General features: G+C 42.2%; 2 protein-coding genes across 8 annotated transcripts in view; one reads left to right on the top strand and one right to left on the bottom strand.

The window, feature by feature from the left end:
• Positions 1 to 3,682, top strand: part of ZC3H13 (zinc finger CCCH-type containing 13) — a 50,276-nt gene extending 46,594 nt beyond the window's left edge. For all 7 annotated transcript variants that reach the window (XM_053380493.1, XM_053380488.1, XM_053380489.1 and 4 more), the window contains 3 exons: positions 777 to 977; positions 2,131 to 2,294; positions 3,051 to 3,682. In XM_053380493.1, coding sequence (XP_053236468.1) covers positions 777 to 977; positions 2,131 to 2,294; positions 3,051 to 3,218 — 533 coding nt within the window. In that variant the 3' untranslated portion in view covers positions 3,219 to 3,682. The remainder of the gene's footprint in view (positions 1 to 776; positions 978 to 2,130; positions 2,295 to 3,050) is intronic.
• A 1,567-nt stretch (positions 3,683 to 5,249) lies between these two features.
• Positions 5,250 to 13,975, bottom strand: part of CPB2 (carboxypeptidase B2) — a 31,503-nt gene continuing 22,777 nt past the window's right edge. Inside the window, exons 7-11 of the mRNA XM_053380506.1 lie at positions 12,868 to 12,978; positions 10,849 to 10,939; positions 8,451 to 8,653; positions 5,642 to 5,726; positions 5,250 to 5,547 (exon numbers count right to left, since the gene is read on the bottom strand). Coding sequence (XP_053236481.1) covers positions 5,363 to 5,547; positions 5,642 to 5,726; positions 8,451 to 8,653; positions 10,849 to 10,939; positions 12,868 to 12,978 — 675 coding nt within the window. The 3' untranslated portion in view covers positions 5,250 to 5,362. The remainder of the gene's footprint in view (positions 5,548 to 5,641; positions 5,727 to 8,450; positions 8,654 to 10,848; positions 10,940 to 12,867; positions 12,979 to 13,975) is intronic.

Genomic DNA, 13,975 nt, shown 5'->3' with positions numbered 1-13,975 from the left:
ATGTGCTATGATATTTTTTTAAAAACCCAAACACTACTATTTAACTTCTGTCCACTTATTAAGTCTTGCCAGAGCCAGAATGAAGGAAAGTCTCTCTCAATGTTTCTCATCAAGGAAGAAGCTCAAGAGATTCCTTTCTTCTCCTCCATCCCCCCTTTGCTAGAGAGTAGCTGGCAACTGTCACGTACCGTATTTTTCACTCCATAAGACACACCTAGTTTTTAGAGGAGGAAAGTGGAAAAGCCCCGTTTTGGGGGGGATCAGCTCACAGCTCCCTTTTTTGAGGATCAGCTCAAAGTTGTTGAGCTTACTTTGCAAAGGGGAAAAAATCCTGTTTTTACGGGGTTCAACTCACAGTTCTGCAGCTCCTTTAGGAAAGGAAAGGGAGCCGTTTCTACAGTTTCCAGACAGATAATCTAATCAGCCAGTCACATGTCTCTGGGGAAACAAACAGCCTCTGCCTGCAGAACATTCAGCAATGGAGGCCTGGGCAAGGGGGCGGGGCCAGAAAGGGAGCCGGCGATCAACCACACATTCGCTACATAAGACGCACAGACATTTCCCCTTCCTTTTTAGGAGGATAAAAGTGCATCTTATGGAGCGAAAAATACGGTAGTTTATTCAGAAATAGATGTCCTGTGAATTCCAGGTTTCTAGCCATTTAAATGACTGTGGTATCCATTGTATGGTAATAAGTGAGAGACCATAATTTTTTTCAGCACTGCCTTATATGTACTGTTGAGCAGAGGAATAACTTCTTTTTTGTGTGTTTTCAGATCCTGTGGATGTAATAGATGTAGACTGGTCTAGTCTAATGCCAAAGCAGCCCAAAGAGCCGCGAGAGCCCGGAGCTGCTCTTCTGAAATTTACTCCCGGTGCTGTTATGTTGAGAGTCGGCATTTCCAAACAACTTGCCGGCCCTTCACTCTTCACCAAAATTAAAGAAACATGCCAGAGAACGATAGAGAAACCTAAAGGTAATAATTGGCTTGCCGGATCTGTCCAAATGAAGCTAGAAAAACATCCAAGGATTTTGTTAGTTTTGTATAGGTAAAGGTAAAGGGACCCCTGACCATTAGGTCCAGTCGTGACCGACTCTGGGGTTGCAGCGCTCATCTTGCTTTATTGGCCGAGGGAGCCAGCGTACAGCTTCCGGGTCATGTGGCCAGCATGACTAAGCCGCTTTTGGCGAACCAGAGCAGCGCACGGAAATGCCATTCACCTTCCTGCCAGAGCGGTACCTATTTATCTACTTGCACTTTGACGTGCTTTCGAACTGCTAGGTTGACAGGAACTGGGACCAAGCAACGGGAGCTCACCTCGTCGCGGGGATTCGAACCACCGACCTTCTGATCGGCAAGTCCTAGGCTCTGTGGTTTAACCCACAGCGCCGCCCGTGTCCTTAGTTCTGTATAGGCTGTATCAAATCAGCCGTTTGAAATGTCCATTCAAGTAGCAACATGTCCAATAAGTATGGCGTGTGTAAGCGGGTTTGTGTATGTGTTGCTGCTCCGTTGAAATATTGAAACGTTGCACACAAACCATCCAAGATCCTTGTAAGTGATATGGAAGGTAATATTTACTCTCACTGTAAAGTATCCCCAAGTGCAACACTTTAATTTTCTGTATAGGAGTGAAAAGCCACCGTTCACTTAGCTGAGGGGGAAATGAAGGATCAGAGAAACTCTTGGGGTGTGGGCCACTCATAAGCTACCGTATTTTTCGCTCTATAAGACGCACCAGACCACAAGACGCATCCAGTGTTTGGAGGAGGAAAACAAGAAAAAAAATATTTTGAATCTCAGAAGCCAGAACAGCAAGAGGGATCGCTGCGCAGTGAAAGCAGCAATCCCTCTTGCTGTTCTGGCTTCTGGGAAAGCTGCACAGCCTGCATTCGCTCCTTAAGATGCACACACATTTCCCCTTACTTTTTAGGAGGGAAAAAGTGAGTCTTATAGAGCAAAAAATACGGTATTCTCCTGACAACCCTAGTAATCAAATTTGGTCTCCTTCCTTCACTTTAGTTACACAGACTCTTCTCTTGACATAGTACAGCTGTATATTGGTGTCTTATCCATCATTTTACAAACATTTTCTTAATATTATGTTCTTTATGTTGCTTTTCTGTAGACGCCGAGAACTTATTTGAGCATGAATTTGGGGCCCTGAACATGGCTGCCCTGCTGCGAAAGGAAGAGCGATCTGGCCTGCTGTGTAATCTTGGTCCCTGTTGCAAGGCCCTGTGCTTTAGGAGAGACTCTGCAATCCGCAAGCAGCTAGTCAAAAATGAAAAGGCAAGTGCACCTAACAGGCCACCGTATCACAGAAACACGTTTAACACTCAGTAATTGCAAAGTGACTTGATCTTTTAACTTTGAGACTTGTTTCTATGGAATCATCTTTATAGGCATCTAAATCAACCCGACGCACCATCCCCTTGTTTCCTAGGCCACCTAAGTTAGGTTTCTGCAAATGGGTTTGGTACGTGTCCAGATACCATTTCTTTTCCTTTTAAAAAGTGGCAAAAATTAACCATACTTTTTGCTCTATAAGACTCACTTTTTCCCTCCTAAAAAGTAAGGGGAACTGTGTGTGCGTCTTATGGAGCGAATGCAGGCTGCGCAGCTGTCCCAGAAGCCAGAACAGCAAGAGGGATCGCTGCTTTCGCTGCGCAGCGATCCCTCTTGCTGTTCTGGCTTCTGAGATTAAGAATATTTTTTTTCTTGTTTTCCTCCTTGTTTTCCTCCTCTTGTGGCCTGGTGCGTCTTATAGAGCGAAAAATACGGTAATTAATGACTGAACACTAAAGGCTTTTAAGACCTGATGACTTCTCACTTTAGTGGCTGTTTTAAGATGCTCTTCTCCCCTGAAATAATTCCAGATACCTGTGGAAGTTATCATTTTCCAGACATACTGCTAAATGTTCTTCCGATAAACCAGGCACTGTTCATTAGCACTAGTTGCGTAGCATCTTTAAGTTCATAGAGTGATAGTGTCTGAACCCACCATGCAGCTGTGACTAACTTGGCAATTGTTCTCCATTCAAACAGGGCACAACCAAACAAACCTACACAAATCCTCCAGTAGTAGACAACGAGTTACTGCGGTTGAGTCTACGGTTGTTTAAACGCAAGACTGTTCGCCAAGTTTCTGGGCAAGAAAAGACAGAGGACACTAAGCTTCCACAACCGTATACCCCAGAAATCTGCATGTCCTGAGCTGGTCGGTGTCTCTGGCTTTTTCACTGTTTGATAATAGTTGATGTTTCCATCTTTATTCCTGTGAAGAAGTATGCTTGTGCTAGAAGAGGAAAACACTTTCCATACGTACAGTGTGCATTACGAGATGGGATAACAAAGAAGGTTGTTTGTACAACAGTTCAAAGACCTTTCTGTTTGGTTCACTGCATGTTTTTAGTACATCTAACTACAGATCTTATTTAAGAACTCACTTGTATTTAAGTGTGTGAAGATGTCCATTTTTGGAGACTTGTTTTGTCACCTGCTATTAAATTTTTAAGAAAAAACATGAGATTTTTTTAAAAAGGCTTGTGTATAAAGTTTCTTCTGCAAAATTTTCTTATCAATGAGGTTTTTTACATTTAGTGCAAAGCTGCGCCTCGTTTAGTCTGTAGCATTCATTTCAAAAATACAACCACATAAAGGCTTGTTTTCTCAATGTGTGAACATTGTACTGTTACCTTCATTTTTGGCTAGCATGATTTAGCTTCAGCAATACAGAAGCTAATAATGTGGTAGCTCTTTTTACAGATGAATGCGTTGCTTTTATAACCGTTGCTTCCGTCTTCCTAAGTGCAAACACTTCCCCAACCAAAGGTAAATTGTTTGCTTGACTAGTAAGAGACACACCTGTTCCAGGGAACAAGGGTTGAGTAAGAAATAACCCCTTGCTTCAGAATACTCAAAGTACAATGTAGATTAACCTGAGAATAACAATTCCCATATAATGAAATTAGTTTATATACTAAAAATATAGAAATACATCTCCTCAAAACAGTCTAAAAGGGAGAACCCTGTTCTATTGAATGGAAACATTCAGAATGATTATATGGGATCAAGGGTGCAGTACAAATGTAACCTCCTTTGTGGGGTTTAAGTTAAATCACATGGAGCTGTTGCTTATGACTACGTCTCCCTATTTTGCTGGCTGAAGTGCTGACGTTTTAGGTTTTAGCAGTACACACCAACATTAGCAACATGGGGATGCGGGTGGCACTGTGGGTTAAACCACAGAGCCTAGGACTTGCTGATCAGAAGGTTGGCGGTTCGAATCCCCGCGACGGGGTGAGCTCCCGTTGCTCGGTCCCAGCTCCTGCCAACCTATCAGTTCGAAAGCACATCAAAGTGCAAGTAGATAAATAGGTACCGCTCCAGCAGGAAGGTGAACGGCGTTTCCGTGCACTGCTCTGGTTCGCCAGAAGTGGCTTAGTCATGCTGGCCACATGACCCAGAAGCTGTATGCCGGCTCCCTTGGCCAATAAAGCGAGATGAGCGCCGCAACCCCAGAGTCGGCCACGACTGGACCTAATGGTCAGGGGTCCCTTTACCTTTACCAACATTATATGATTGCCATACAATGGATGGAACCAATTTTGTGCCAAAAAGGGGATTGTGCCAAAAAGGGCATAGTGTAATGCAAGTGAGCTTCAGTGAACAAAGCCCATAAACTTCTCATCTTACACCTGCATATCCTCAGAGTTGTCTTTTGATGTAATATAAAAACTGCCTTGCTGCACAAGATGAGGATCAAAGAAGAGACCTTGAGGGTCATCTAGTCCAACCCTCTGCAATGCAGGAATCTCAGCTAAAGCATCTATGGTGGATGACCATCCAACCTCTGCTTAAAAACCACCAGCTTCCAAGGGTATCTATTCCACTACAGGTATTGAACAGCTCTTACCATCTAACCCAGTGTTCTGTTTCCAGTAGTGGCTGGCCAGAAGACTGGATGTTTCCAAAGAGAACATAGCAGTGATTCATTCTTGGTCACATGCCTCTACATGGAGATTACATTTAGCTATCTTCTATGAAGGTGTTGCATACAGCAGCAGTATACATGCTATTAATGCATTTTCAGATTGGCATCCTCTGACGTTTTTCATTGGAGAATGGGAGTTTGGAACCTGACAGTTTGTCTTCTGGTTGATTTATAGAGCCATGTGGAGAAGTTAACAAGTGCTAGGCATGCTATTCGTATTGCAATAAAATACAGGCTAAGTACATGGTCAGAGTTTAATTTTCACTGAGATGAAAATACCAAGCAACTTGAATTAGTCTGCCCTATGGGCCAGGTAAGTTAGCTGATACTATACTGAGCGGTGCCAAATTGAATACAGGGGGTTTCACATGTTTTTAATAACATGATCAGCTATTACTTTGACTCCAGTAAGCGCTTCAGAGCAAGTTGGTTTAATTAAACTCTGTGGAAGCAAGAATCCATAAGTTCCTCTGTCCCGAAGCTCAAAAGTGAAAGAATACTTTATACCAAGGTCATAAGCCCAGTCATCTGAACCTCCTGGAGCTAAATCTATGGAAAGAAGCCAGAAATACTTATTATTCATGTCCTGTTCACAAAGATACTAAAATCTTTACATTCTTACTGTAGCAATTTCGGTACTTACAGATTGTTTGTGCACCAGGGCCTGCAACATAGCGGTTTCTATGTTTACTTTTAATGGTATTGGCTACGTTGCTTGCCAAAAGTTGCTAAAAAAGGAAGGGAAAAGTTAATTAGCCTAAGGAAAAAAGCCTTAATTGCACTAATTTATGTAGATTTATGTTTAAGCTCCAGACATAGTTAAGACACGTACACAAGCAGATATACAGAGATGTGGCTAAGCCAAGGATTCTAAAGCATTCACACAGTTGTAACACAAGAAAAAATATCTGACCCTTCTTTTGTGCACAGTTTCAAAACAATAAAATAGGAGAAGCAAACTTAGGAAAATAATGCTCTAGGAAAACTTATATAGAAATCTCACTTCTATGTTATGTCATAATCATGCCATTCTATTCCTGGCCCATTTATTGGCCATTATATATGCAGTAATATAAAAAGCTTCATTCTTTACTCTTTAAAATATGTGCTACAGAATTGGTGCACTCTGTTCTTGTGAGCATCTATCCACCCATCATCTCAGTCAGTGCCTGCTTATATTGCGAAGGAAATAATGTTTTGGAAAACAAAACCGTAAAGCCTAACAAGATATTTATGCACACTTTCTTTTAGCTAAAAGGAAAAGAAACCTAACTAAATCAAAAGCCAGTACTGTTCAATGCCTCCAGGATTGAAGAAAACAAAAGAACATTAAATGTATTTGTTGTAAAAAAACCAACACTTCCAGAATCCAGAACGAAGTCTCCTAAATTATACAGAGAAACACTCTTAGGCAAAAGCAATCTATATTTGCTTTATGTCAGTAAAGCCGTGTTAGCTAAGCAAGCAGATTTTAGCGATAGTGCTCTCTGCAAATCCTTGGAAGAACCTTTATATTACCATAAGGGCAGAGGCCAGCTGCAGTTAATTCTGCAAGATGTTTTTATAAGCAAGTTCAAGTTCCGTGCATTTGTAACCTGATGATTCAATCAGCTTACCTTTCCAGAAAGTTTTTTATTTCCTCCTTTGGATTCTCAAGTGATCCACAACAAAATAAATACCATAAAAGCATTCAATCCAAATATTTGCTGCTGGGTCCCCCTAATTCCTTTTCATCCCATGGGTTGAGAAACTTCATGGTGGAAAGACTAACCAGCTCTCAGACTTCATTTGCTGTAATTCTAGTTTTGCTAATCCGTGCAATTAAATGTTCCTGACCACTTCAATACTGAATATAAGGTATAATATTTTATGCATGTTTCCATAAATTAATTCTTCTTGAATGTGGGGAAGTTGTAATTCTAGACAGGGTAGCCAATGGTTGTCGGTCAGATGTTGGACTATATCACCTAGATCAGGGTTTCTGAAACTTAGGTCTCCTGTTGTTTTTGGACTACAACTCCCATCATCCCTAGCTAGCAGGACCAGTGGTCAGGGATGATGGGAGTTGTAGTCCCAAAACAGCTGGAGACCCAAGTTTAGAAACACTGGCCTAGATTATCTCTCCTATCCATACTACATTCATTGCACAGTGTGGCTTAAAGCAGGGGTCAGCAAACTTTCAGCATCCCACATCCCGCAGGCCTTGTGGGGGCCGGACTATATTGAGGGGGGGATGAACAAATTCCTATGCCCCACAAATAACCCAGAGATGCATTTTAAATAAAAGGACACATTCTACTCATGTAAAAACATGCTGATTCCCGGACTGTCCACGGGCCAGATTTAGAAGCCAATTGGGCCAGATCCAGCCCCCGGGCCTTAGTTTGCCTACCCCTGGCTTAAAGCTTCAATATGCCTACCTACCTATTTACACCCGTAGGAACAGTCTGGCATTCTAGTCTTCCATGAATTGAGCTTTTTCCAAAAATACTGTTTACCCTGAATATTTTGTGCTTCACAAACGTGGTTCTGAGTCTTAAGTATCACAAATAACGCACAGCACAGAATCGTCAGAGTCTCTCAGATCTCTTAGTAAGAGTCGACAACCGGAATATAAAGCAGCTTTATCGATTCAGACACTGTGGCTCAATTCAGATGTAATGACAAACCATGACTTGTCATGACAATGAGTAACGTCACGTGCTGCCTCCACATGCGAGGGAAAGGACGCTAGAAGTTCCTGCCAGCTAATTTGCTATTTTGTCTGAAAACAGGAAAGTGGTTGGTTTTTAATCTAGTATCCCCAAACAATGGTTAATTCTGGTTTGTACGCAAACTATGGTTTGATGAAATGGGAAGCTAGATGGGAAGGAGGAGGGAACATACGAAGAAGCTTTCTGCTCCTCCTCCTCATGATTTGAAATCCTTGTTTGGCGTTATATTTGAACCGAGCCTGTGAGTAGAAACTGGCAGCCTTTAGCAATTTATGAAGGAAATCTCTTTTTTGGGGGTGGGGAATCCCAAGTCCAAAAGCAGGACCATGACAGGTCTCTAAAAAGGTAAAGGGACCCCTGACCATTAGGTCTAGTCGTGGCTGACTCTGGGGTTACGGCGCTCATCTCGCTTTATTGTCCGAGGGAGCCGGTGTACAGCTTCCGGGCCATGTGGCCAGCATGACTACACCGCTTCTGGCGAACCAGAGCAGCGCACGGAAACGCCGTTTACCTTCCCGCCAGAGTGGTACCTATTTATCTACTTGCACTTTTTGTGCTTTCAGACTGCTAGGTTGGCAGGAGCAGGGACTGAGCAACGGGAGCTCACACCGCTGTGGGGATTCAAACCGCCGACCTTCTGATTGGCAAGTCGTACGCTCTGTGGTTTAACCTACAGCGCCACCCGCGTCCCTGACAGGTCTCTAGGGCTACATAAAACGTGAATAGTAGGCTACTTACCATCTCGTCATGATCTTTAGTTTTATTTCTTGTGTAAGAATATGGAAACAGAACCATCTGGGAGTAAGAGTGCATTGTTATATATGCCTTAATATGATTCTTGTGCTTCCTGAGAAAATTAGCCACAGCTTTTACTTCCGGTTCAGACTCAGGATAAGGTCCACAGTATGTCTCATCGCAGGCATCATCAGATGCACCTATGCCTTTAAAAAACCAAAAGCAGCTGATTTAAAACGATTTCCTTTAAAATGTATGAATCCAATGAGTAACCAAATAAGGGGCATTTTTAATTCTGTATTTGTGCTATAAAATCAAAAACTTAATTAAATATTGAAACATTACTGGATTCATACATTGCTACTGCAGTATTATTCAATTATCTGTTTAATAATGGGATATATGACCATAATCTGTGAAAGGTCCAATCCTATACAGTATGTGACTTCTTTCTCAGGAAGACTGGAATGCAGAGAATTCAAGCTGCCATTAGTCTATAAAAATCCTCTTGATATTTCTACCTGTTTCATACGTGACATTTTATAGATTCCTGTAGTATAAATAGATGGGAAATCTTGCTTAGCCAATTTATGGGAATGCAAGTTTTAAGCAGAAAGGCAACTACTAATCCAGAATCTCATAGATATGGGAGAACTCACAGCACCCAGTATATTTAATAACAATTTGAACATTGTGAGTAAGGTGAAGATCTGCTGAGAAGCTTATCCAAATGTAGGCAAACACATGAGAGCACAAGAATCTCCTGGATCAGGGCAACAGCAAATCTAGTCTATCGTTCTGTTTTCATAGAAGCCCAGAAGCTGAATGCAACATCAGTCTCGTCTCTGGTGGTTTCTTGCAACTGGTATTCAGAAGCACATTGGCTCCAACAGGGGAGGTTTGTAGCCAGTGACAACCTTATCCACCATGAATTTGTATAATCCTCTTTCAAAGTCATTCATACTGATGGCCATCACTGCCTGCAGTGGGAGCAAGTTCTGTAGTTTATGTACTGCATCAATAAGTTATCTCTTTTGACTGTCCCAAATCCTCCAACCAAACCTAGTTCTAATGGTACGAGAGAGGGAGAAAAAAAATTTCTTTATCTACTTCCCCCATAATTGGAAAGACATACTTTCCTAATCGACTTGAGGTTTGGCCATCAAGGCCATGAGAACTTCAGTCAACACCCTGGGAGATAAGGATAGGTGGAAAGAGAGCTCTAAACTTGTACAGATATGGGCTGTACAGTGGTACCCCGCAAGACGAACGCCTCGGAAGACGAAAAACTCGCTAGACGAAAGAGTTTTTCGTTTTCTTAGCCTCTTCACAAGACGCATTTCCCTATGGGCTTGCTTCGCAAGACGGAATGAAAACGTCTTGCAAGTTTGTTTCCGTTTTCTAAAAACCGCTACAAAACTGTAACTTCGAGGAGCAACTCTTAGCACGTGGTGCGGTAGCCTTTTTTGAGGTTTTTGAAGCACTTTGTTGCTTTTTGCAGCTTTTCAAAAACTGCGTCGGAAGCCGCGCTTCGCAAGACGAAAAAACTCGCGGAACGAATTAATTTCGTCTTGCGGGGCACCACTGTATACATCTGCTAAATACACCGAGGCAAGGAACTCTTCTTCATTCATGACCTCCAGAGTAATCCTTAACATTTCCCTTTTGATTTCTTCTTCTCACAAAGCTATTTAGATACTTCCAGCTCACAAAGGTTCTCTAGTAGTATGCTTTTTAGGACAATAAAGAAGAAATGTATAGATGCCAGACTGGAACTATGATGGAATCCGGATTACTAATGGCTTGTCTGATTAAACTTGCACATCCACAAAACTTTATTTCACCTGTACAACCTTGTAAGATCTGTGCCCATTAGAGTATACAACTTCGCAACTCTTGAAAGGGTAAGCTTTAGAGAAGTGAAGTTACAGGGAAGCAGGCAGAGGGTCTTCTCGGTAGACCTGCCCGCCCTGTGGAACGCCCTCCCATCAGATGTCAAACAGATAAACAACGACATGACATCTGAAGGCAGCCCTGTACAGGGAAGTTTTTTAATATTTGAAGTTTTATTGTGTTTTCAATATTTTGTTGGGAGCCGCCCAGAGTGGCTGGGGCAACCCAGCTGGAGGGGGGGACATATGAATATATTATTATAGAGCTAGACCATCAATATAGAATTCACATGTCATATGGGGGTTAAACATAGCAACATTTTCCCAATCTGGTTTTATACTACAACTCCCCTCAGATTCAGTGAAATACGAGAAACATCTACTCAGAGGTATGTCACACTGAGTTCAGCGGGATTTACTCCCAGGTAGGTAGAGAGGAGAGTTGGTTTAAGGACAAAATACATATTCAGAAAAGGTGTCTTTTTAAAAAATACACAAATTCATCTTACCACACCAGCCCGCATCAAAATTTCTGTTCAAGTCTGTACCAGTGCATCTGTTGTCGCCATGCAGGGAACGGCTTTTTCGCCACATTCGATTCTGTATACAAATGCACCCCATTTAAAAAAGGATTCAAAAGCATTTTAAGGCTGATACCATCAGTCTTTAATGTATATTATTAAACCAATCACAGCATCTGGGAAGGGGATCAGGTCTGACTCTGTTTCTCTTGATCCGCTTTAATTTAACTCCCTAGAGTTAAATGCCCTCATAAATCCCGTTGCAGATGTGAGATGAATAAATGGATTATTATGATGGATAATATCCACCCTGCTTGCTCAAGTCTTGCTTGTGGACACAGACAGGAGTGACCTTTGGACACTATAACCAGGGCTACAATCTTGTTTCCAATCTGAGTATGCTTCTTAGAAAGAGCTTTGTCGATAACTATTTTCCCAACTAGGAAAGATAGATAAGCAATTAAGGGAGATAAGTAGGAAAATAAGCCAACGTCTTAATGACAAGAAAAGGAAACGTCTCGTTAAGAAGAAGAATGCTATTGAATTCTGCAGGGAGACACTGAGGAGATGCTCAATTTTTGTGGTAACAATTAAACTTGTTTCCTCCTTTCTCCTTGGCATGGAAGGAAATCTGGATAGAAAATGTTTGTTCTCCAATGGAGGGACGAATGCCTTTCCAACTAAAAGATCTCCCGCTGTCCTGTGCACATGCTGTTCTCTACACAGGGCTACAAGAAGAAGAACTTAAAATTATTCAGTGTGGCTGATCTTGGAGAATGCCAAAGATGAAAACAGATGGGAATCCTTCTAGACGAGACAGACATTATTATTTTATAACCAGGAGGGGGGAAAAGAGGTTGCCAACCAACTGCACCTTTCCAGTCCAAAATACTTTGGACTTCAGAACACGTCAGTCAATATTCCTATAGAAATTATATGCAGAAGATTAAATCAGTGGGTTGTAGCCAATGTTAGTCACACTCTGAATAGATCCATTGAGATTAACAAACATGACTAATTTAGGTCCATTAAGTTCAATGGGTCTGCTCTGTTGGATACAACTCAATGCTTAAGCAAAAGGAACAAGAAAAAGGGTGGGTGGGTAACATCACTCATGCACAACATTTCAGATGGCTATGAATGGTTCCCATCTTAAAAAGCAGAGACATCACCTTGCCAACAAAAGTCTGTATTGTTAAAGCTGTGGTTTTCCCAGTAGTGATGTATGGAAGTGAGAGCTGGACCATAAAGAAGGCTGATTGCCGAAGAATTGATGCTTTTGAATTATGGTGCTGGAGGAGACTCTGGAGAGTCCCATGGACTGCAAGAAGATCAAACCTCTCCATTCTTAAGGAAATCAGCCCTGAGTGCTCACTGGAAGGACAGATCCTGAAGCTAATGCTCCAATACTTTAGCCACCTCATGAGAAGAGAAGACTCCCTGGAAAAGACCCTGATGTTGGGAAAGATGGAAGGCACAAGGAGAAGGGGACAACAGAGGACGAGATGGTTGGACAGTGTTCTCGAAGCTACCAGCATGAGTTTGACCAAACTGCGGGAGGCAGTGGAAGACAGGAGTGCCTGGCGTGCTCTGGTCCATGGGGTCACAAAGAGTCAGACACGACTAAACAACAACATGAATGGTTCCGTGAAGTCAGAACACCCTTAATGCTATGGGTTGACACCATCAGGTTTAAAGCTCAGTAGTTTAGAAAAAAGAAAGAAAAGCCAATCTAATCCTAATTATGTATACATGATATTATATGAAACCAGGGTACATTTTATATTCTATATTTTTTAAATAAAAGGTTAGTTTACCCAACAATGCGGAAGAAAGCATTCTTAAGAGCATGCATTTCATTTTGCGTTAAGACTGTGAACTTATCCCACCCCCCACCGGATGTTTTCAGGTGGAAGGACTTGGAATAGCTAGCCATTTCATGGTCTTCTTGAGCTTTGTGATGCTCCAAACCAAATCCCACAATTCTTCTATAAAACGCGTACTTACAGTAGTCCATGTGTACTCATAACCGTCCACATTCATTACTGGCATGACATAGAAATCAACGTGCCGCAGAAGTCTTGCCATGGCCTGATCTCGCTGTAGAAACTGAGTGGCCTACAGAGAACAAAAGAATGAGATTTGATGGGAAGCGTCGAAACATGACAAAACCTCCACCCACTCAAGCTCTCTAAGTCAGGGGGCAGCAAACTTTTTCAGCAGGGGGCCGGTCCACTGTCCCTCAGACCTTGTGGGGGGCTGAAATATATATATATATATTTTGGGGTGGGGAGAGGAACGAATTCCTATGCCCCACAAATAACCCAGAGATGCATCTTAAAGAAAAGCACGCATTCTACTCATGTAAAAACACGCTGATTCCCAGACTGTCCGCAGGCTGGATTGAGAAGGCAATTGGGCCGGATCCGGCCCCCGGGCCTTAGTTTGCCTACCCATGCTCTAAGTGATTGTGCATGTTTTAGCCAGCCCTGTTCGAAAATGAGCTGCTTATTCCTCTCCTATCATGTTCTTCACACTGCAGGCATGGGCATTAGAATCTTACATCATTTGGCAATTGACAGGGCCATAGTGTCCGTCAGGGCTTGAGCCAGCTTTAGAAACAAACAAACAAACAAACAAACAAACAAACAAACAAACATATATCATCATCCCCTCAGGTCTGGGACTTTGAGCAATGCTGGATGGCTGTGAGCCACCAATGAAATTTCTCTCTGATATAAGAATTAGAGACCCCAGGTGTATATTTTTTATTATTTTAATAAGGTTTCCATATTTCACTTTAATTGTATTTAACCTTTTAGAATGTATTAGGCTTGTTTTTTGTGTGTTCTGCATTTGCCAATACGCTGCATTCCATCTCTCCTTATCTACTTCTGAAAATGGTACAAATGCACCTGAGTGCAAATCAACTATCTGAGACCCAGGAAGAGGATTTTATTATTCTCTTCCCTTTCACTGAAGGCTAGGTCGCCAGGGTAACGCCAGACATCCGAGACCTAAAATGGTCAAATGGCCTGGACACATTGGGGCCACTCCAAGGTGACTATGGGGCCAAAGATACCAAGCGTGTTTTACTTCTCATGACCTTTCATGA

This window comes from Podarcis raffonei, chromosome 3, assembly GCF_027172205.1.
Source record: "Podarcis raffonei isolate rPodRaf1 chromosome 3, rPodRaf1.pri, whole genome shotgun sequence".
Classification (NCBI taxonomy): Eukaryota; Metazoa; Chordata; class Lepidosauria; order Squamata; family Lacertidae; genus Podarcis; species Podarcis raffonei.
Note: the sequence above shows the minus strand (reverse complement) of the source record. Positions and strands in the feature narration are given on the sequence as shown.